The 24,380-nt window shown below is 32.8% G+C and overlaps 4 protein-coding genes across 6 annotated transcripts; 2 read left to right on the plus strand and 2 right to left on the minus strand.

Annotated features, from left to right (window-relative positions):
* Positions 1-1,822: 1,822 nt before the first annotated feature.
* On the minus strand, positions 1,823-2,797 carry LOC126656772 (uncharacterized). Its single transcript, XM_050351389.1, has 2 exons — positions 2,760-2,797; positions 1,823-2,669 (listed from the first exon to the last, which is right to left on the minus strand). The coding sequence occupies exons 1-2, from the start codon at positions 2,795-2,797 to the stop codon at positions 1,823-1,825; spliced, it is 885 nt and encodes a 294-aa protein (XP_050207346.1).
* Positions 2,798-3,999: 1,202 nt separating this feature from the next.
* Positions 4,000-7,646, plus strand: LOC126655410 (uncharacterized). Of its 2 annotated transcripts, XM_050349593.2 has the most exons (8): positions 4,000-4,510; positions 4,666-4,913; positions 5,347-5,436; positions 5,564-5,720; positions 5,846-5,893; positions 6,147-6,332; positions 6,427-6,578; positions 6,780-7,646. In XM_050349593.2, the coding sequence occupies exons 1-8, from the start codon at positions 4,435-4,437 to the stop codon at positions 7,242-7,244; spliced, it is 1,422 nt and encodes a 473-aa protein (XP_050205550.1). In that variant the 5' UTR covers positions 4,000-4,434; the 3' UTR covers positions 7,245-7,646. The 2 variants fall into 2 exon arrangements, with proteins under 2 accessions (XP_050205550.1, XP_055959587.1); XM_056103612.1 differs by lacking the exon at positions 5,846-5,893.
* A 4,170-nt stretch (positions 7,647-11,816) lies between these two features.
* On the plus strand, positions 11,817-16,853 carry LOC126655409 (uncharacterized). Of its 2 annotated transcripts, XR_008789484.1 has the most exons (8): positions 11,817-12,342; positions 12,507-12,754; positions 13,188-13,343; positions 13,533-13,689; positions 13,815-13,957; positions 14,105-14,140; positions 15,417-16,275; positions 16,597-16,853. XR_008789484.1 is itself a non-coding variant. In XM_056103672.1 (7 exons), the coding sequence occupies exons 1-7, from the start codon at positions 12,267-12,269 to the stop codon at positions 16,071-16,073; spliced, it is 1,473 nt and encodes a 490-aa protein (XP_055959647.1). In that variant the 5' UTR covers positions 11,817-12,266; the 3' UTR covers positions 16,074-16,421. The 2 variants fall into 2 exon arrangements, 1 of the variants encoding a protein (XP_055959647.1); XM_056103672.1 differs by lacking the exon at positions 16,597-16,853 and having other exon boundaries at positions 15,417-16,421.
* Positions 16,854-18,730: 1,877 nt separating this feature from the next.
* LOC126654835 (cytochrome P450 CYP82D47-like) lies at positions 18,731-21,279 on the minus strand. The gene is made up of 2 exons (XM_050348828.1): positions 20,360-21,279; positions 18,731-19,554 (listed from the first exon to the last, which is right to left on the minus strand). The coding sequence occupies exons 1-2, from the start codon at positions 21,269-21,271 to the stop codon at positions 18,934-18,936; spliced, it is 1,533 nt and encodes a 510-aa protein (XP_050204785.1). The 5' UTR covers positions 21,272-21,279; the 3' UTR covers positions 18,731-18,933.
* Positions 21,280-24,380: the final 3,101 nt, after the last annotated feature.

Here is a 24,380-nt window from a genome sequence, read left to right on the forward strand (position 1 = left end):
TTCTTCAGGAACACCTTTCTCTTTGCTAGCATGATCGAGATTGTCTGTTCCTTTTCTTTTCCGAGGATTTTTATTTTTTGAACCGATCGGTCTTCCACGCTTCTGGCGTGTCTTTGATTCATAAGCGACTTTATTTTCAGAATTCTCTTTTGGAATCTCAACTCTAGCAAGGGCATTAACTGCTGGTATATATGATTTAGTCACTCTTTTTGTATCTGTAAATGCATCAGGTAATTGATTTGCAACAGCTTGCAAATGCACAATCTTTTAAACTTCTGTTTCATATTGTTTTGTGCAAGGATCAAGATGCAATAATGAAGGTTCACACCATGCAATATTTTTATCTGATTGTTTATTTTCTCCCCCTAATGGTGGGAACTCTTCTTCATTAAAATGACAATCGGCGAAACGTGCTGTAAAAACATCACCTGTTAAAGGTTCAAGATACCTAATTATGGATGCAGACACATAACCAACGTATATTCCCAATCTTCTTTGAGGACCCATTTTTGTGCGTTGTGGTGGTGCAATTGGCACGTATACAGCACAACCAAAAATTCTAAGATGGGCAATATTTGGTTCTTGACCAAATGCTAATTGTAATGGGGAGTATTTATGATATGCACTAGGTCTAACACGAATTAATGATGCAGCATGTAATATAACATGTCCCCATATAGAGATAGGTAGCTTAGTTCTCATCATTAATGGTCTAGCAATAAGCTGAAGGCGCTTAATTAGAGATTCAGCTAAACCATTTTGTGTATGTACGTGTGCAACAGGATGCTCAACTGTGATTCCAACAGACATGCAATAATCATTGAATGTTTGAGATGTGAATTCACCAGCATTATCAAGTCTTACCCTTTTAATTGTGTAATCAGGAAATTGAACACGCAATTTAATAATTTGAGCAAGAAATCTTGCAAATGCAACATTGCGAGTTGATAATAAACAAACATGTGACCATCTGCTGGATGCGTCAATCAATACCATAAAATATCTGAATGGTCCACATGGTGGATGAATTGGCCCACATATATCACCTTGAATTCTTTCAAGAAATAAAGGTGATTCATTTTCAATTTTAGCCGGTGAAGGTCTCACAATTAATTTTCCAATAGAACAAGCTGTACATGACATATTACTTACTTGGGGAATTTTTTCACCTTTCAATGGATGTCCTTGTGCACTGTCAATTATTCTCCGCATCATTATTGATCCTGGATGACCCAATCTTTCATGCCATAATTTTAGTATTGAAGCATCGCAATACTTTTTCTTTTCAGCCATATGTGACTCGACCACATTTATATATGTATAATATAAACCAGAAGAAAATGTGGGTAATTTTTCAATTACATGTTTCTTACCTGAAACATTTGTTGTAATATGAAGATATTCCATATTATCATCATTTTCTGTCTCAATATGAAATTTATTCAGACGAATATCTTTAAAACTTAACAAGTTTCTTTGAGACTTGGGGGAAAATAATGCTTCATTAATGGTAAGTATAGTTCCCCCTTGTAATAGAATAATAGCTCTTCCGGAGCCTTCAATTAATTTTACCTTACCAGATATTGTACTGACATTTGTCTGACATCTTTTAAGATTTGAAAAATATTTTTGGTGTTTGAGTATAGTGTGGGTTGTCGCACTATCCACAAGGCATATGTCTTCATTACTGAACTTGGACGAAACAATATGCTGAGAATTATCCATATGCTTCTTAATTCAAACAAAGAAAAATTCACCATAAGAAATTATAGAATAACATAACAATACATAAGTAAATAAAAACATTACAATACATGCTGGATTAGTTTTCATTATTATTGTTCTCAAGAAAATCAGAAACATCTAAATGTGTCATGTCTATAGAGTCATTATGCATCAGACTGTGGTCAAAATCATCATCAGAAACAAAATTTGTTTCTATATTCTTTCCATTTTCCTTGAGGGAAGTTTGGTAAAGCTCAACAAGATGTTTGGGCGTACGACAGGTACGCGACCAATGCCCAGTCATGCCACATCGATAACATTTACTATCGACATTTTTCACTTGATGTTTGTATTGTCCACTGTTCTTGTTTTCTTGTTTCTCCTCTTTCTTATCCCACTTCTGGTGGTGAATCTTATGCTTAAAGGAGTTATTATGACCGATATGGTTGTAATTATTTCCACCTCGACCATAACCATGACCACGACCACGACCACGGCCACGACCACGACCACGAGGAGATCTATATGCGCTCGCATTTACTTCAGGAAATGGAGCAGAACCAGTGGGTCGTGCCGCATGATTTTTCATTAACAGCTCGTTATTCTGCTCAGCCACTAGAAGGCAAGAAATCAGCTCTGAATATTTCTTAAAGCCTTTCTCACGATACTGCTGCTGGAGTACCACATTAGATGCATGAAAAGTGGAAAATGTTTTTTCTAATAAATCTTCGTCAGTAATTGTTTCTCCACACAATTTTAGCTTTGAGCTAATTCGGAATATTGCAGAATTGTATTCACTAACACTTTTAAAATCCTGCAATCTTAAATGCATCCAGTCATAACGAGCTTTTGGAAGAATTACAGTCTTCTGATGGTCGAAGCGTTCTTTTAAACTATTCCAGAGAACAAGTGGATTATCTTCACTGAGATATTCATTTTTAATCCTTCATCAAGATGATGGCGAAGGAAGATCATTGCTTTTGCACGATCTTGAGTAGAGGCATTATTTCCCTCTTTAATAGTGTCCTCATGACCTGAGGCTTGCAGATGTATTTTTGCATCTAGTATTCATGACAAATAATTTTTTCCAGATACATCAAGTGCCGTAAATTCAAGCTTTGTAAGGTTTGACATGATTAAACTATCACATGAAAAATAAATATAATTAGAAGTAATATTTATTTATGCGATAAAAACATAGAAATAATAATCATTTATTTTCAAGATTAAACAAACAAGTACAACCATCATATTTTGGCTTATAAATATGCATAATCAACAATTATTGCAGCAACTAATAAAGGTAGAACAATAAATACAAAAATACCTAAATATAAATAAAATTCTTCCCACGGAAGATTAAATATACCAATGAGTATTAAACTAAGTAACATAATAATAATAATCCAAAATAGCTTCATTTTTGAATTTTTGAAGATTAAGAGATGAAAAATTGTGTAGTGAAAATAAATAGTAAAGTGAGTATATATAGAGAAAAATATAGCCGTTTTATTACCGTTATATGGACGTTTGTTACCGTTATGTAGCCGTTAGGTTATTTTTTTTTTGAATAAAATTATTTAGATGAAGACAACAATGAATTAAATTAATTATGATATAAAAATATGTATATTTATACTAATAGTGCCAACTAAATAAAATCGTTTATAGCAAGGGGATTACCACTCAAGCATCAACGATTAAAATTAAAGTATCAAATGATTATTTATAGGAGGCTTAGCCTTCCATATAAAAATTAATAACATAGATATAAACATAATAAATTAAATATTAAGCAAATAAAATTTGTAGGAGGTATAACCTTCCATTAATTAAATAATTAGACAAGTATTAAGGTTAGAGATTTACTTTTAGAATACTTTACCGAATTTTCTTGGATTAGGAAATCGTAAACTAATAGAACGATCGTGCTGATAACGTGTTATAAACTTAACGATAATATAGATAATGCTTATAGACTAAACTAATTAATAATTAGTGATCACTCAATAATGCAACAAGAGAGCAAATATTTAGGAGGAATTTTACTTCTTTGATGAGTATTTTCAATTGTGAAATTTACATAAATGGAAACCTATTTACAGGCAATTTCACCCACCATGTAATTAATGCATTTACATACATGTCAAAAATGGAGGTTTGAAATTTTTTCACCTAATTGGATAGGTAATTTTGTCATACACCATATTCACATTATATTCATAACAAGAGGAAAATATTCATGTTCTTTTTTTTTGCCATCAAAAATATTCATGTTCTAAAATGGTGAAAATAACAGGTTAAATCTTCTCTTCTCTTCTTTTTCTTTTGATTTTAAGTTTGCGCCATAACCAGCAAATGCACATTCAGATTTAGGGCTTTCTGTAATACTTAATCGTCTTTCTTATATACTTCTTAGAAACCAACTCTCTAACTAACATTTTTAGCACTTGTTTTTTCTAGGGTTTCTTCCCCAACATTACTTCTAGGGTTTCTCACAATTTAAATTCAGTCACCACATTAATTCTCTCTTTACTTCAGCTAAAAAGCTTCAATCTTTTCAGTTATTTTGTTCTTCTTTGATATTGGGTTGGTTTTAATTCAAGATTCTTCTGCTTCTGGGAGGAGTTTAAATTCTACTTCTTGTTGTTGTTTGCAATTGGATTGAATTGGGGTTTTTAAAGTCAAAATAATTGAGTGAAGATTGGAATGAATAGTGTATTTAGTGAGCAGATTCTTGCTGATAAGCTTTCTAAGCTCAACAGCACCCAGCAATGCATTGAAAGTATCCTTTTTTTAATGCCAATCTCATTGTTCTTTCTTGGGCATTATGTAGTTAATTACGTTTCTTGTATTATTTTAACTTTCTTGTAAGGATTGTTATACTGTTGTATTCGTTTCTTGTTCGAAAAGTATGTTATTCTTGACTCTTTCATGTAGCTCTGTCACATTGGTGCATATTTCACCGGAGTAAAGCAGAGCAAGTTGTTCAAACATGGGACAAACAATTTCACAGCTCACAGATGGAACAGAAAGTTCCCTTGTTGTATCTTGCCGATGATATTCTTCAGAATAGTGAACGTAATGGGAATGAATTTGTATCCGAATTTTGGAAGGTTCTTCCCACGGCACTTAAAGATCTTAATGAGAAAGGCAATGATCGCGGAAAGACTGCAGTCACGCGATTGGTAAGTGAATTCCCGTGCTTTACTTATTTCCTTCCTGAAATTTATTGATTAAAGTTTATAGGGCTGCTTACAGTGTAATCATGGATCTAGAGCATCTTATTTAGCTATACTGGATAATGTTAGTTTTGGTCTTAACCTGATTAATCAATGAGAGTTTGCTCTTCATAAGCTCTTGTTGTTTCTGTGTGATATGTATGACTCAATTAGGATATAGTTAAACTGGGGTAAGTTGAGAGTTTTATATTGTAGTACTTTTGTTTGTTGCTTACTGTGCCACCAAAGATTAACAGTAAAACAAAGATATTTAAGCGGTTGACCGAAGTACAAGATGCTAGCATGAGGCTACTGATATTTTATACCCTCAATTTTTTTTTAGAAAAGGTGAATTCTTGGACTGGATTTACGAAATTAATCTTCAAACTGTGGTTATTAGGTGAGCATATGGGAAGAACGGAGAGTTTTTGGATCCCGTGCTCGGAGCCTTCGAGATGTAATGCTTAGTGAAGAAAATCCGCCGCCATGTGTATGTATGCCTATATGGTGCTGCATGCATCATTATTAATTTCCGCAAATGGGAAGGGCATGTTTGCCCTATCCATCTCCTTATTTTTAAATGTGCTTGACTAATATATCATTGCTCTGGACACCAGAAATTGACTATTGGAGGTGCTGCAGAAAAAATTGTATCGGCATTTCATTTGGTTGGCAGTGAAAATCAAACTGAAGAGGCAGAAATGAGCAATTGTAAGTCTGCAATCAATCTTGTGCGGAAGATGGAAAAGGATGTTGAAATTGCATGTAGAAGCGGTAAGTTAATTAAAATGAGATCATCATAGAATAAGGTGTCCTGTCGTTTTATCCTTTTAGTAACTCCAGGTCATACTTTGACTTTCAGAATTTGCAGATATCTAAAGCTTTTTTTGGCTCTTCAGGTGAGGATCCCAAAAGAAAAGTAATGGCCAAAGAAATAGAGGAAGAAGGTTCACTTTGAATTTGCTACTCTTATTTGCTAATTCCCCTGGAACCTCTTTTCTAATATTATTTTTTGGCTGTATGAAGTTGTTGTTTTCACTACTACTGAACAATTCTCATTTTGTCTGTTGTTTTACTTGCATTATCTTTATTGTTATTCGATCATTCAACTCCTCTCTGTTGTTTGTGAGAGTATTTGTATGTATGTTTGTTTCTGTATAACAACTGGGGTTCTCATGATGTTTGGTGTGTAATTAGCAGATCAAGATGCTGTTGGGAGCAGTGAGCCTTTGAAGAGGCAAAGGAGATGGAATTCTGATAGTGTTAAGGTGTCTGAACCACAAAGCTCGATTCCTGCTCCTACTGCCACACCTACATTTCCAAGACGCACCTTCTCCCGGTCTGACTCTTCAGTTAGCAACGAGGATACTCCAAAAGAACGTATTGGTGAGTCATTGTTCTTTGGAATGGGCATTTATATAGGTGTGCTTGGGGTGGTACAAATCAATATGTGCAGGGTCTTACTTCTGTTGTTTGGCAGTTCCAACATCGCATAGGCCTGCAACAAACTCCCTCAGAATTGATAACTTTCTGCGTCCTTTTACCCTGAAAGCTGTCCAAGAACTGCTTGGAAAAAATGGCAGTGTCACCAGTTTCTGGATGGACCAGATCAAAACCCATTGCTATGTTAGTGTAAGTCTTCTTCGAATCGTTCTCTATCAGTCTTTGTCATTTTCCAAGGGCCTTTCTTAATGATTTATTAGTTGAAATTAATTAAATTTGGAAGACCATTATTTTTCTGTCCAGCAAGGCTCATTACTCTTAAATAAGTTTTGCACGAATGAGTGCACTACTCATCGCTTGCTATTTATGTTTTATTTTTTGTTGATGCAGTACTCATCTGTGGAACAAGCCTCCGCGACCCGAAATGCTGTGTATAACCTTCAATGGCCTCCAAATGGTGGGAAAAATTTAGCGGCCGAGTTTGTTGATCCCCAGGAAGTGAAATTGAAATTGGAAGTTCCTCAGTCTCCGGCTGCACCACTGACTCCCGGTGCTTTAGCTTCTCCATCTTTGCAAACTCAGCCCTCTCCACGTCTGCAACTTTCTAGACAGCAACTTCCACCCCCACCTCCCCTCCCACCACCACCACCACTATCTAACCCTCCCCCGGCAAAGGAAAGGCTTGGTCATCTACCACCACCACCTCCACTTTCAGAGAAACATGACCCGCCTATTGTTACTCTGGATGACCTCTTTCGGAAAACTAGAGCAACTCCTAGAATCTATTACCTTCCATTGTCGGAAGAACAAGTTGCAGTGAAGCTTGCAGAATGGGGCAAAAATGTGAAGCAGTAGGGGACTGTCAGGCTAATATTTCCTTTGCGGCTGCTCTTAAGATTTTTGTTATGGTGGTCAGTATGTTAGATAATGGTTAGATAGTATCACATAATTGCGTCTTTGCAGGTCTGCAGGTGTTGCTTGTGGAGGGATATGTTCCAGCCAAGCAAAGGGAAATGGTTCGATGAATTTGGTTTTTCCGAGGACCGCCTTATGTTGAGGGCTCCTTAAGTTTTTTCGCTCTTTTTTTTTTTGGTTTAGTGGTAGAAACATTTGAACAGAGAGCTGTCTTGTTGTGTATGAGCAGATACATTCTTCACCCGACTTATGAGCCTTTCTGTTGAACAAGAACTAATTTGCTCATTATGTTTTCATGTTTTTATTGGTAACAACTTAACGTGTAGTCTGACTTTCTTGTCATGGTGATTTGTTGTGCGCACAGTATTAGTAGTGCTACGTAGTTTTGCATGTATTTTCTTTTGCTTTTCTGGATAAAAGCTTTATGAGTGAAGGCCATTCCGGTGAATTTTATTACTTTTTCAGATCAAAAATTTAAATCTTAGATATTTATATAATGATTTTAAAAACCAATCTTCACTATTACTTCGTGCACTTTTAAAAAATATAAAAGTGAATATCATTGTTTTTGAATATAAAAAGATTATATTAATTCTGTAAATTTACATTGTTATAAGGGTTAATTCCTAAAAAAATCACGAACTTTACACGAAGTTTCATTTTAATCATGACCTTTAAAAGTTGTCATTTAAAGGCACGAACTTTCATTTTGTTTCAAATCTATCATTTCAGTGTATTTTTGTTGACTAAATTCTTCAATAAACCATTAATGAAAGACTCAAATTATAAATCGACATTAAATCTTATTATCTTTTAGTTAGAGTATATAGGATTAGGAATTTTTGGTTCGATAAAATACACCGGATTTTATTTTGGCGATAGATTTGAAACAAAATGAAAGTTCGTGCCTTTAAATGACAACTTTTAAAGTTCATGATTAAAATGAAACTTCGTGTAAAGTTCGTGATTTTTTTAGGAATTAACCCTTATTATAATAAAGAAACACTGTAAATCTATATATATAGTATAAAAGTGAACCCAAAACACTGTACATTGAACAGTGTTTTGGGTTCACTTTTACGATTTACTCCTCACTTCTTGCTGATATTACAAAACGTCAAAAGACCATGGACACTAAATTTTGCCTATTTCAGTAATTTTAAGTTTTTCGTAATAGAAAACCCCAACTTTATTCATTTATTTACGTTAAAACCAGCTCATATTTTTGTTTTTGTTTTTGATTAATTGTTTTGTCTTTGCATCGGAAATGCAGATGTTATAAAAAGTCTTCTTTTCCACGTTATTTACAAAGAAAATCATAATAACTCTAAAAAATTTGAAGTCTATTTTGGTAAACTGCCATAGAAAGAGATAATCTCAGAGAAACTTAAGAGTTAAGACAACTCATGGTCATCTTTTGACAGCTCATGCTAGCCTATTCCAGCTATTGTCCTGCTAAAAGAGTAACAGATAAGATAAATTTCTGTCATTTTAGATTTTAAAGAATTACTTCAATCTCACTTCTTTCTCTCAAAAATCACCGTCTCTATCATCCATCGCAACTATTGCACCACTGAGAGAGCGTTAAGCTGATTCTCTCAAAAGGAGAGATTGATAAACTCTTCTGGCTTTTCGTCTACTTATCTTAGTGATGGAAAAAGTTAGCGATCTTCTCTGGTGACGAAGGAGATTAAAATACTAATGCAAGTCTTGATTGAATTTGCATGAGAACTATATACTAATGCAAATGTGTATGGCTTTTGTATATATACTTTATATATAGTATAAAAAGCTAAGGTGAATTTCAGATTGAACCTTAGTTTACCCTTTTTTGCCTAGAAGAGGAAACACAAGTTCATCTGCTTTTTAATTTACAATTTCTTCGACGGGTATGGTTTGCTTCTCCTTTCTAAAAATTGAAGCCTAATAGTCGAAAGAGATGCTTTACAAGTATCACAATCGTTTTAACACTCAAAATTTATTTAATTATTCTTGTTGGAATATTTGTCAAGTTATTAAGCATCTCTCTTTTCACTTTGAATCATGCCGCTTCCAATATATACATAGATCATCAAATATTCAAGCTCATAATCTTGCTCAAAAAATAAATTGAGTTGTAATTTATTTTGTTACACCTTTTGTAACCTTGTCAAATTTCATGTATCTGTTTTTTTCTATCTTAATGAAATTTATCTTAATTTATCTTTGAAAAATAGAAAATGGAAAATTTAGTTTAAATTCAATTTTGTTTTTGAAATTTTTATATATTAAATTGACATTTATTTATTTTATTTAGTTTTTCTTCTAGATTAATCTCCTCTTTTTTGTCAAAAAAAAGTTAACTATATCAAAAATTTAAAAATTATTATCTTTTTGCTCTCATTAATTAGATATTGAGTAGAAATTCTTTTAAGTAAAGGGCCAAACTATTTCTTTAATATAATTTATTAATTTTTAAATAATTCCTTAAAACTTTTTTAGTACATTGAAAATCTCTTATATATTATTTTTGTACTAGTCGTAAGTTTATGCATTTGCACAGAATCTAATTATTAATTATACTTTTAAAATAGATTCATACAAATAACGAAAAAATCTAATAGTATTTTATAATTTACGAAATAATAAATAAATTATTTGTTCAATTTGAAAAAAATAATGTAAATTACTTCTTGATAACAACTTTAAAAAACTAAAATAAGTATTTTATCTAAATTTAAAAGGCTTAATGGCGTAAAAAAGCACGAACTTTAACGTATTTTGTAAATTTAATACGAATTTTAATTTTGGCAAATTAATACAAGCATTATCAGTTTTTTCCGTAAAACAACTGCTGATATGTACACCAAAATAACCACTCTTTCAGCGTCCACGTCAGTATTTTTTCGACGGAAAATTGTTCATGCTAAAAGTGCAAAAAAATCGAAAGTTGGTGCCCAAATCTGCCAAAATTAAAAGTTCGTGTTAAGTTTGCTAAACACAATTAAGTTCGTGATTTTTTTACACTATTAAGCTAACTCATAAAAATGCTTATTGGATATAAGTATTTTATTCAAGTTGGAAACTAATGAAAATCATCAATTAATAACAACTTTTAAAAATTAAATAAATATTTTATTCAAGTTAAAAATTCATGAGAATACTACTTTAATCCTTTCAATTATATAAGTATATAGATTGAATGAACCACAAGTCCGATCAACGACCTCTTCGCCTCGTGGCAAAGACTGAGGCGGCAAATAATTTTAAAATTTGACAAAAATCAAACATTAAAAGAGGCATTTCAACCAAGTCGGGTTATTATCAAGTCATGAAATTAATCTCTCTTTGAAACGCTGGGACTTCGGCTAGTACTACAGGTGTGTGGAGCAAAATCTGAAAATGTAAAGTGCCTTCAAAAATTCGACATTTTATGTGGAGAGTAAGGCGTAATATTCTTCCTTTCAACACTAATTTTTAAGCTAAGCGAGTTCCCCTTCCGTTGGTTTGCCCTCACTGCCATGATGGTGAGGAAACTATGAAGCACGATCTTCTTGAATGTGCACATGTCCGTGGTGAGGAAACTATGAAGCACGATCTTCTTGAATTGATCGGTTAACACGTTTAGATAAACGTGTTTATACATATCGTGTTGTGTAATCCGTGTAATATCTATGTTGTGTTTTAATTTTGTATATTAAACTCTATTAATAATCGTGTCAAGTTCGTATTTTTGATAATCGTGTTTGTGTTTAAGCGGTATAACCCGCAGACACGAATTGCCAAGTCTAATTTCAGTATGCAAATGGTTGTTGCATCTGGATTTAACAAGGTTCACTTTGAATTTGATGCCTTATTAGCTATACAACGCGTTTCTAATCTTTCAGGCGCGATTAAACAAGACAAATTAATTGTAGAAGACATTATATATCTCTCGGAAACCAGATTGAGGAGGTCAAATTTTCTCATGTTCGTAGGGAAATTAAACTATAATAATGGAACCATGGAAAGAATTACAAAGCTTAACGATGTTTATATTTTACTTAAGAAACAAAATTTCAAAATTATTTCAGAAATGTAAAAGACAGATAGAAATAGAAAGGCAAAATACATATTTAGATTTTTATATTATCACACTTTTCTAAATTAGGTCCCTACACTTTTATTTATCAACAATAAGTTCATACACTTTTAAATTTATAGACATTAAATTCTGGGTCACGGAAATAAAGTGTGTGCACTCCACGCACAGCAACGGCGCGACATGAATGATATAAATGTTTTTATTTTTTACACTATTTCTTTTAAATTGGATACTAACACTTTTATTTTTTTCAAAAAAGTAAGTTCCTCGATCGGTTTTTTTTCGGTCTGACTTGACACGATTAATATTTTTTATTACGGAGGGACCTGATATCTACAAAATTAAAAGCATAAGGATTTAATATATACAAATTATAATGAAGGGGCCCAATTTAAAAAAGTGTGATCATATAGGGACCAAAACACACATTTTGCCATTAAGAAATAGTAAGAAGAAAATATTCATGTTCTAAAATGGTGAAAATAACAGGTTAAATCTTCTCTTCTCTTCTTTTTCTTTTGATTTTAAGTTTGCGCCATAACCAGCAAATGCACATTCAGATTTAGGGCTTTCTGTAATACCTAATCGTCTTTCTTATATACTTCTTAAAAACCAACTCTCTAACTAACATTTTTAGCACTTGTTTTTTCTAGGGTTTCTTCCCCAACATTACTTCTAGGGTTTCTCACAATTTAAATTCAGTCACCACATTAATTCTCTCTTTACTTCAGCTCAAAAGCTTCAATCTTTTCAGTTATTTTTTTCTTCTTTGATATTGGGTTGGTTTTAATTCAAGATTCTTCTGCTTCTGGGAGGAGTTTAAATTCTACTTCTTGTTGTTGTTTGCAATTGGATTGAACTGGGCTTTTTAAAGTCAATATAATTGAGTGAAGATTGGAATGAATAGTGTATTTAGTGAACAGATTCTTGCTGATAAGCTTTCTAAGCTCAACAGCACCCAGCAATGCATTGAAAGTATCCTTTTTTAACGCCAATCTGATGCTTCTTTAGTGTTATTTCTTGGGCATTATGTGGTTAATTACATTTCTTGTATTATTTTAACTTTCTTGTAAGGATTGTTATACTGTTGTATTCGTTTCTTATTCGAAAAGTATGTTATTCTTGACTCTTTCATGTAGCTCTGTCACATTGGTGCATATTTCACCGAAGTAAAGCGGAGCAAGTTGTGCAAACATGGGATAAACAGTTTCACAGCTCACAGATGGAACAGAAAGTTCCCTTGTTGTATCTTGCAAATGATATTCTTCAGAATAGTAAACGTAATGGGAATGAATTTGTATCCGAATTTTGGAAGGTTCTTCCCACGGCACTTAAAGATCTTAATGAGAAAGGCAGTGATCGCGGAAAGACTGCAGTCACGCGATTGGTAAGTGAATTCCCGTGCTCCACTTATTTCCTTCCCGAAATTTATTGATTAAAGTTTATAGGGCCGCTTACATTGTAATCGTGGATTTAGAGCATCTTGTTTAGCTATACTGGATAATGTTAGTTTTGGTCTTAACCTGATAATTCAATGAGAGTTTGCTCTTCATAAGCTCTTGTTGTTTCTATGTGATATGTATGACTCAATTTGGATATAGTTAAACTGGGGTAAGTTGAGAGTTTTATATTGTAGTACTTTTGTTTGTTGCTTACTGTGCCACCAAAGATTAACAGTAAAACAAAGATATTTTAGTGGTTGACCGAAGTACAAGATGCTAGCATGAGGCTACTGATATTTTATACCCTCAATATTTTTTTAGAAAAGGTGAATTCTTGGACTGGATTTACGAAATTAGTCTTCAAACTGTTGTTATTAGGTGAGCATATGGGAAGAACGGAGAGTTTTTGGATCCCGTGCTCGGAGCCTTCGAGATGTAATGCTTAGTGAAGAAAATCCGCCGCCATTGGAGTTCAGCAAAAAACGTTCGCGGTCTGTCAAAATTATGAAGCGGGATACTCGATCCATTAAAACAGTAAGAGCAAGGATTTTGCTTCTCATTGTTTCTGAATTTTTTGATTGTGCATATATGGTTATGTATGTATGCCTATATGGTGCTGCATGCATCATTATTAATTTCCGCAAATGGGAAGGGCATGTTTGCCCTATCCATCTCCTTATTTTTAAATGTGCTTGACTAATATATCATTGCTCTGGACACCAGAAATTGACTATTGGAGGTGCTGCAGAAAAAATTGTATCGGCATTTCATTTGGTTGGCAGTGAAAATCAAACTGAAGAGGCAGAAATGAGCAATTGTAAGTCTGCAATCAATCTTGTGCGGAAGATGGAAAAGGATGTTGAAATTGCATGTAGAAGCGGTAAGTTAATTAAAATGAGATCATCATAGAATAAGGTGTCCTGTAGTTTTATCCTTTTAGTAACTCCAGGTCATACTTTGACTTTCAGAATTTGCAGATATCTAAAGTATTTTTTGGCTCTTCAGGTAAGGATCCCAAAAGAAAAGTAATGGCCAAAGAAATAGAGGAAGAAGAAAATCTTTTGAGACAAAGTATTGAGAAATTAAAATCAGTTGAAGCAAGTAGAGTAGCACTTGTGTCTCAATTAAAAGAAGCTCTGCATGAACAGGCACGCTATTTTACTATCGCCACTGTTGCCATTTATATGTCTCTGCTTACAACAATGGATCTATTACTATATCTATCCATGCATTATGTAGCAGACTTGCGCAATACATTGTGCTGAACTTTTAAACTTCATTTTCTTTTTATGCAGGAAGCCGAACTAGAGAACATTCGAACTCAGATGCAGGTATTTTTCTTGGTCATTTCGTACTTGGCGAACTTCCATACTTATTTATGGCTGGGTTTTATTAATAAAATGGATATTTACTGCAATTTATATGTGTCTGGTCTCTGTAAAAATTATGCTGACCCTGATTCATTTATCTCAAAATGCAGTCGTGCAGCATGAAAAATTTAACTAATTTTTGACAATTGAATCTTATTAGCACTTCCAGCCATCTGATATACTCAGTTGACTACATGCTATTATTGGTGCCTTGTCCCGAAGTAACTTTTATAAAATAATAGAAATTGGTGAGGATATTAAAATCTGAAAACTAATAAAGATATTTCAAAAAATCCAGTATATTAACTTGTTATGAATTAGTAATGTCATTATTTCCTATCCTAGCAAAACCACCGCGGGATTCGAACCTGTGTCGAATCGTGAGCCTATTAGTGAAGTAAATTAGTATTGTATACGTCATAAGGGGTGAGTTATTGATGTGAGATGGGTCAAAAAAAGGGAAAGTTCCAGGCGTAAGAAGGAAAGAGTGGGATGAGGTTTCTCTCGCTTTTGTCATCGCGGGCCTCCCGTCAGTTAAAACTTTATGCATTTAGGAATTACATTGATTTTACAAGTTATAGCACAAGATACCATCAAACTAGGATGTTCAATCAGAAATGAAACTTTTGATGCTGGATATCTTTGCATATCAGTCAGTTTAGAAATTGCAATGTCAATGATGATGTGCAAATACATCATCTGGGGAACAAAAGATCTTAGTCTCTGGACTTTCTGCTGGATGCTTGGCCAGATGATCCGTACAATATCTTCTGGCAGCAAGATATGTTTTCACATGTCATAACAATTGATGTATACTACAGAATATCTTATTTTTCAGGTTTATGCCGGCATGGTTTTATGTCACTAAATTTAAATTGAATAGCCCATTTTGCCTAGAATAACCGTCTGCTTGATGTAGTAATGTGAAAGTTTAACTATTAGATGGGGAAACTATTTTATGTGGATGTCAATCTGTCCTAATTAGTTTTCACTTTTCACTTTTCAAGGCCTATGGACTATGGTACCATGATTGGTCAATTGTGTATTTGAAGAAATGGAAATGCTTTGCCTCATCTTTTAATTTTTCATAACCGTAGGATATTTTTCCACCAAGGTTAACAATGCTTTTTACCGTCTTAGGGGTTTAATGCCCAAAGAAAATGTGATGTGATTAGGCTATATTTACTTGCCAAGGATTGGTGAACAGTTTACAAATGCAATAATTTGTTGATTTCAGGTAGCTCAGGCTCAGGCAGACGAGGCCAACATCATGCGAAAGAGGCTGAATGATGAAGATTATGTACCCAGTGCATCTACTTCGACAACCCAAGCGGTTTATACAAATGCGAAATCTGGACAAACAAAGAAATCAGCTGCAGCAATTGCTGCTGAAGTAGCTGACAAGCTTGCAGCCTCGAGCTCCTCTCAACTGATTATGCATTCTGTTCTTTCTACATTCGCAGCTGAAGAGGCAAAGAATGCTGGATTAACAAAGCCTGAAAAGTCCTTGCCGATTTCAGATCCCACTGTTTTTATGCCTGCATCTAACCATCCCTATCAGTCGGTTATGTTACCGCCCCTGCCAATGATGCAAAACCAGGCCCCTAGCCCCCAAGCTCAATATCACATGCTTCCAAATCCACCATCCCAACAATATATGCAGCCATCAGGGAATGTGATGAACCCATATGGTTATGGACCGCCGCCACCGCCACCATCTTATATGGTGAGTCCAATGGTGCCTTTGAATCAACAACAGCAACTGGCACAACAGCAGGCCCAAATTCCCCAGCTACAACCGATGCCATTAACTCAACAAGTTATGGGCCCTCCTAGTTTCCGACCCCTTCAGCCACCTGGGATGGTGTATTATGGCCGCCCTCCCCATTCATAATTATTTTTAGGCGGTAGATAGTTTAATCAGTATGCCCATGTTTCCAGGGAGAATCATTTTCTCAGAGCATTTGAAATTTTGTTTGTGATGATCAATCAGCCTTACTCAGTTAACAGCATATAGAAATCTGAAACAGTTAAACTGGAATATTATCACGAGCAATCTACGCTGCTGCTGGACGTGGAATGCTCATTGCCCCATGGTAAGGCTAGAGTCCTTAAAACTCACAACCTAACTTCCACCTTTAGATAGGACACCACAATTTATGAATAATTTTAGGACTAATTTGCATAAATACTTCAAGTTGTTTTGAGGAAATTACGTCATGTATGTGACTTTTGAAAGTAATTGCGAACATATGTACGCTATTTTCTTTTTGCATAGAAAGATGGTGCTTTGCAAAAATATTTACTCGAACCAAACTAATTGTAAAACTATGTGATTTTTTTTCTTCTCATTCTATGATGATTTCTTCTCCTTATTTCTTCAATATGTACTTAATGAAGCTATATAAAAATTGCAGGAATTTGCAAATCATGCCTTTAGCATCTGCTTCATCATGGAGTGCTTGCTGTCGGGTGGGATTGCGCCATCTCGTGATTGTCGATATATAAGAAAATTGGTTAAATATAGAAGAAGTGGAATTGGATTTGAGGATGTAAATAGGAGATTCTGTACAAGTTTTGAAGTGACTAATTTTGGGTACTTAAATTTTTTGAAGAAAGAAAGGAAGCATACATGTGCAGGCTGAGTATATTATTGTGCTTGCATTCTTCACCACATTCTCAAGCAAATGCTCATTAGCTCACATAGTTGTTAGATTTGACAAGCAAGCTAAGAATTCAGCCTTAATTCATATCAAACAATTGGAAGATAAAATCTCTAATAGAAACAGAAGAAATAGGTAAATAGAATTGAACAAAGGACCAATTCACCCCCTCAACCTGGCATGAAAAAAATAGGGAAATTTACACCTTATATTATAAAAGGGTAAAATAATTACAAAAATCTTCATAGATTTTATTTTTACAATTTATCTTTTCACTTTTATCTTTAACTCTTTTACAGTAATACTATCATTTTCTTACTTCTTGATTCATTTTCTTCCTCTCTTTATTCTTTGAAATCCTAATTTATTTTTTTCTTTTACTTTTTTTTTTATTAATGGCCACCACCATGATCAAATTTCATTTTACAAACCACACCACCACCATTCTTCTACCGCCGCCGCTCCCGCCGCTCGTCCCTCTCATGCCACTGCCGTTGCTCACGCTGTCTCCGCTGTTGTTGCTCACGTCGCCGCCGCTCGTCTCCCTCACGCTGTCTCCGATTTTATTTTTTAATTTCAGATCTAAAATATATATTATGAAATCAGATTTGTATGTATAGATCTATTATTTTTTTGTTATTGTATGTATAGATCTAAGATTTATTGTATATGATTTGGAATTCGAATTTTCAAAACCTTATACTTGATTATCAATTTTTTTTCCGTCCGTTTTCAAATTTTCAGTTCGTTTTCATCCTCATCTCCTATGTTCTTCAGATTTGATTTTTTTTTTCAAATCTGAGTATAATATATGAATTATATACGGATTATATAATTCGTATATAATCAAGACGTGCGATTAGTCTACAGAACGTTATTAGTAGGAGCTTAGGTGGTGGCAGCGGTGATCATGAGATTGAAACCGTGAGAGTTGGATCAGATTATTTCTCAATCTGTTATAGAGAGCCAAATTTTGAGTGAGTTTTATTCTAGTAGGATTTAATAACAAAATGTTAAATAGATCCTTAGGTTTTTAAGATTTGAATATTTAAGGGCATTTTTGACACCGTGACAGTCATGTCAGCAGATGATAACCAGAATTGACTGATATGTCTGCCAGAGTGTCAAATGTTTTAGATTAGGGTGAACTTGAAAACGAAAGGTGTGAATTTGAGTGTAATCGGTGATTTTCCGACGTAAGGGTGCAAATACAGAGAGGCTAAAAGGTGATTTTTTTTAGACCATTAGCCTATTTAATTTATATTTTGTTTGTTTTCATTAAATCTTACTTTTTTTTTGATAATTTGGAAAGGGGGAGCGCTTGTGGGAGGAATCGAACCCACGACCTAGCAGTATTCCTTAACGCTTATACCAGCTCATTGGTAAATCTTAGTTAGTTTAACTTCAATTTACCTTCACTTTATTTCCAAGTTATTTTAAATTAAATCTAGCTAGTTTATATTCTGTTTATTTTTAAAAGTAGATAAGTTTTTTTTTTATACTAAAAAATAGATTAGTTTAAATTTAGATTATTTTCAATAAAACCATAGTTTTGTTTTTATTTTCGGTTTATGTTCAATAATACTTTAATTAGTTTACACTGAGTAAAATATTTTAGTAAAAGACGGCGCTATGTCTAATTTTCATGCCTTTTATTTTTGATTTTTGATGTTGGGATCAGTACTGACTGATCATATTTTTAGTCGATAACTCTAATTTTAAAATAAAAATAAATATTTAAAATTCTAAAATATTAGAAAATTTATTGAAATTCCAAAACTCCTTATAGCTCATATATTTACGTTTATTTGTTCTTATTAATTGTATATTTTGCAAACACATGAAAATATTGTTTATTGAGCAACTGCACAAACAATTAAACAAAGAGTAAAAGAACTGATATCTCAAGAATTTCTTTATTCCAAGAACTTGTACGAATGAGAATACTAATCATATCCTACCAAGTCACTGAAATATAAGCAACACAGCCTTCATAAATCCAAAAGACTAGGTCTGTTTATAACAGACATTGACTAACTCAAATACAACTTCTTTCGACAGTAAATAGAACTAGAAAATAGTTATCTGCGATTATTCGTAGCAGTAAGGAGGCAGGCGTGGCGAGATAAGAACTTCGAGAGGCGTAGTTTTCATATTAGTTAAACCGACGCCAGCAGACATATCAACCGGAGCATTTGTGGGGCTAGAAATTTCAAAAGCATGCAATAAATTAGCCAATGTTAAATGCATCATTTGAAGCCCGAAAGAAATCGCAGGACACGCTCTTCTTCCACCACCAAACGGAAGCAATTCAAAGTTATGACCCCTAACATCAATGTCCTTATGACTCGTAAGAAATCTTTCCGGTTTGAAGTCCATTGGTACGGGCCATACATTAGGGTCTCTATGTATCTTCCAAAGATTGATCATCAGCCAAGTGCCTTTGGGGACATGGTAGCCGCTGATCGTGCAGTCTTGAGTGAATTGGCGGGGTCCTGGTATTATTGCTGGTGGGTGTAGCCTTAGGGTTTCTTTAACGATTGCTTGCAGATATACGAGGTTGTGTATGTCTGTATCGTTCACTAGTCTTTCTTTTCCCACATATTTTTCCAGTTCTTCTTGCGCCTTTTTGAGTACTTGTTGGTTATTTAGCAGTAGTGATAGTGCCCACGTTAATGCAACTGTAACTGTTTCATTGCCCGCAATCATACTCTGCATGCAATGTTATACAGTGGTTCATATTTACAAATATACAGTTATAACTTTGATTCATGATATTTACAGATATTTACTTATAACTTTGATTCAAATTTACAAGTATATACTTATAACTTTGATGTGTTATTTTATCTATCCCTGTAAAAAATTTAAATGTTAATTTTACAGATTGGAATAATTGTATCTAAACCAAATGTGTTTTGGTCCGTTCATTTCGTTTATAAATGAGTCCGTTACAAAAGAAAAGCTCCTTGCCAGAATTTTACATTGGACTATTAGGGTTATTGACATAAATGATACCAAATCTTTGGATCTTGTATTAAAATGATACTAAATCTTTAATTTGTATCTTTTTAGTATCCAACTTTCTATCACTTGTTTCAGATTGTTTTTTTTTCTTTACAAATTCATGCCATTTTTAATGACGTGAATATGTTTTAATTTATTTTTACCTCATCAGATGCCATATCACATGACACATACCATAATTTGGTGGTTCAGCCCTTCTCTTTCGCTTCTTCCAATCATTAAAAATAACCGAAATTTGTAAAAAAAAAAACCAATATGAAACAAATGATAAAAAGTCGGGTACCGAAAAAATACAAATTAAAGTTTTGATACCATTTTGATACAAGGTTTAAAGATTTGATACTATTTATGTCAATAACCCAGAATAGTTATTCAACTCAACATACGGTTGTGTCATATCATTCATGCAAAAATGATAAAAAAATAGATAATATTTCAATATCCAAACACTCGTAATTACTGTTTTGTGAAAGATAAAAAGTAGGCTTACCAAACATGTAGCTTTGTTGATGGTGTCGGCATCATATCCTTCGATACATTTTCCATCAAGAATTGAAATCATCGCGTCCATGAAATCGTTCTCGTCTGTAGTCTCACCTAATAAGTTCCCCTTCTGCTTGTGCTGTTGGAGCCATTTCTCAAGAACATCATCCAATTCCTTAAAAGTCCTCTTCATAATCTTCTCATGTCCACCAATGTCCATCCATCCAAGATATGGAACAGCGTCCCTCAGAACAAGTGTACCCAAATATTGAAACAGCACTGTTACTCCTGCTTGGAACCGCCGTCCTTCGCTCTCATCACCGCCTCCGCCGAAGTATTTCTCACCGATAATCATCCTTAGAAGTGCATTCATATTTAAGTCGGAGAACCATTGCTTCATCTCAACAATCTTTCTGCCACCTTTCCATGATTGGTACAGTGCTTTAATGGAAAATTCAATTTCTTGGTTTCGAATATGCTTGCGAAGCTCAAGGCGTTGATTCGAGAGAAGTTCCGAGTTGGAAATCTTGCGCGTTTCGCGCCAATATGAAGTACCGGCCGGAGTGAACGGAAAAAAAGCGTAGTTATAACCCATTAGTTTTGCTGATACTAGGGCTGGACGAAAGATTACACTCGAGTCATTGGTAGTAAATATTTCCTTAGTAATCTCTGAATTACTAACGACCAAAACATTGCGTATTCCTATCCTTAAGGTGAAGATTGGACCGTACTTATCAGCTAGATTTGCTAAGTTTAAGTGAGGAAGACCATTGGATCCAGCTGATATTACTTGCAGGTGACCAATTATTGGCCATGCGCCCCGTGGCTGGGGTGCTTGTAGGGTAGGAGCTCTTAATTTGCGCATTAGATAGTACAAAAACAGAAGAAAGGTAAAGAGCCCAAGAACAATGGAATCCATGTGACAGAGATAAGTTTTGAATGATATGGAGTCTTGTAACGTTTTTGAATATCTATATATCAATGTTTTGAAAACCGGACCGAAATGGAAACCGGTTTTGTTGGGAGTTTATAGTTCAACCGATTCAACTGGGTTGGATCAGATTTTTTAATTTTAATATTATAAATTAGTATTTTCTTTAAAATTTTATCAATAAAATATAAGTATAAATGATCACGTTTTAAAAAGGCTTAATGCCTTAAAAACCCCCGACCTTTCATCCCCTTTTCAATCCTACCATGACGTTGAAAATTTATCAATATTACTGCATTTTCCATTTTTTCATTTCAATTGTACCCTGAAGCATAAAATTGACCTTTATTTATTTGACAAAATTCAAAAAAATTCTTCAAAAATGGTCAATTTAATATAAAAAGTTAATTTAAATGCAAAAAAGATCAATTTAGAGAATTTTTGCCAATAAAAAAAGGTCAAATTTATGCTTTAAGGTACAATTGAAATGAAAAAAAAATACAAAATAGGGTAAAATTGACTGATTTGCAACGTGAGGGTAGGATTGAAAAAGGGATGAAAGGTCAGACTTTTTTAAGACATTAGGCCTTTTAAAAATGTGGTAATTTTCTGAAATACATGTTTTGGTAATTTATTTACACTTTTACTTGTTAAGTTTTGATTTTTGTTTTTTACTTTTTTTTATTTACGAAAAATACCTTTTTATTTTTTTAATTTCAAAAATATACCTTTTTTCGGTTTCCAATTTCGGTCTTTGATTCGGTCGACCGAACCGACCGAACCGACCAACAATTTTTTTATATAGTGTAAGATTAGTGTATATATAGTGTCAATTTTTATTTTTTATAGATTTTTTTCTGGATTTTTTTTAATTTTTTATAGTGTAACAGTAGTGTATATATAGTGTATAAGTAATGTATATATAGTGTATATAAGTAGTGTATTTATTGCATTTTATAGTGTTTTTTATGGTTTACACCATAAAACACTGCAAATACATCATAAACACTGCAAATACACTATAAACACTGCAAATACACCATAAACACTGTAAATGCACCATAAATGTACTAAAAAAAGGGCAGAAATACACTATAAATATACAAAAAATACACTAAAACATAAATATTATAAAATTACTACAAATGCACCATAAATTAATTTTTTCTTTACAAAATCAGTAGCAATAAATAAACCTATGAATAAGAGAAGACAAAATAAATAATTATATGAATAATAGAACAATTTTATAAACAAAAAAGTATACATCTACAATAATTTATTTACAAAATATTTAAATCATTACAAAAAACCTAAAAAATTACACAAATCTAAAAACGAGTCGAGAAATTCATAGCGCGAACGGAGGAGACGAACGGGCTACCGCGAACGGAAAAGACAAATGGAAAAACGACCGGAAATGACGAAAAATCCATCGGAAGTAGACGAACGGAAGCGCGACCAGAAAGACGAACAGAAAAGACGAACGAAAAAGTAATCGGAGGAGATAAACTGAACATCAAATGAAAAAAAGAAGAAAAGAAAAAGAAAAGAAGAGAGAAGAAGAGAGAGAAAAGAGAAAAAAAGGCGGTGATGTAAAAATTTAACCTAAAATAAGATAAGACTTCTTTATATAATGGGTATTTTTGGTAAATAAGTTAACTTATTAAGTAATGTAGGATAAGAGGAAAAGATGGGTCAAAATGGTGTAAATACTTTAACCAAAACAGATATTTGGAAAATAATCCCTTTAAAAATATGTAAAATATTTATCTTTATCAAAGTAAAAAAAAAAATTCTTATTTGAAAATATATTAATTATTAAATAAAAATATATAATAAAAGATATAATGATATGTTTAAATAAAACTAATTTGTTACATGGGTGAAATATAATTGATTAAAAATAATAATATATTTAAATAAAGTTAATTATTAAATATGAATATTTGTTTTTAGAATTAAATTTATATTTTTCAAAAAATAATTTTATATGTATTTAAAAATCTGATTATTATGTGTATGTATTATACATATATGAATTTATAATTTATTGATTAATATTTAAAATCGATTTTGTTATATTTTATTACAATTAAGTCCTTAATAAATTCATATTTGAGATAACTTCTCGGATTTAATACATATATGTCGTATTAAATATAATTGCGTAAAGTACAATAACTATTTTGTTTAATTAACTGTTCTTTTTTTTTTAATTTGGTTTCTTCTATTTTAGATTAGTACTTAGATCATAGTTTTAAAATAGGCCAAATGTCGTAAAAAGGCCAAACCTTTCACAAAAGTTTCACAAAAGTCCCGACTTTGCAATTTTGTCGATTTTGGCCAAAAATAGATTATTTGGTTTCACAAAAGTTTTGATCTTTCAATTTTGTCGATTTGGCCAAAAATAGATTATTTGGTTTCACAAAATTTTTGAGTTTTCAATATATGTGCATGCCACGTAGGTGACACATAGGTAAAATTGAAATCAAATTGAGAGTTGGCCACAATTGAAACCAAATAATATGTTTTTGGCCAAAATCGACAAAATTGAAAGGTCGAGACTTTTATAAAATTTTTGTGAAAGGTTTGATCTTTTTACGATATTTGGCCTTTAAAATAACATCACTTATGGGCATTTTTTATAGGCTTAATTCCTTAAAAAAACCCCACCTTGCACTTTTTCTTCGTTTATACCCTGACCTTGTAAAAACACCATTTGTACCCAATTTTGGGTTTTTATGTTTCATCTCTACCCAAAAGCATTAAATTGTACTTTTTTCATTTGGAAAAGAGTTTAAAATATACTTTTTTCTATTTTAAAATATACAAATAAATCCATAAACTTAAAAAATAATCAAATACATCCAAATAATTAATTAATTTTTTTTAATTTGATAAAATAATAAAAAAATTAAAAAAAATTATTATTATTTTTAATTTTTTTGTCGGAAATATTTTTAAAAAAATTAAAAAAATAAAAAAAAATTCGAAATATTTTTTAAAAAATTTTAAAAAAATTATTATTATTTTTAATTTTTTGATAAAGATGGTATTTTTGTACTATTAATAACATTAATATCTAATTCGTATA

This window comes from Mercurialis annua, linkage group LG7, assembly GCF_937616625.2.
Source record: "Mercurialis annua linkage group LG7, ddMerAnnu1.2, whole genome shotgun sequence".
Classification (NCBI taxonomy): Eukaryota; Viridiplantae; Streptophyta; class Magnoliopsida; order Malpighiales; family Euphorbiaceae; genus Mercurialis; species Mercurialis annua.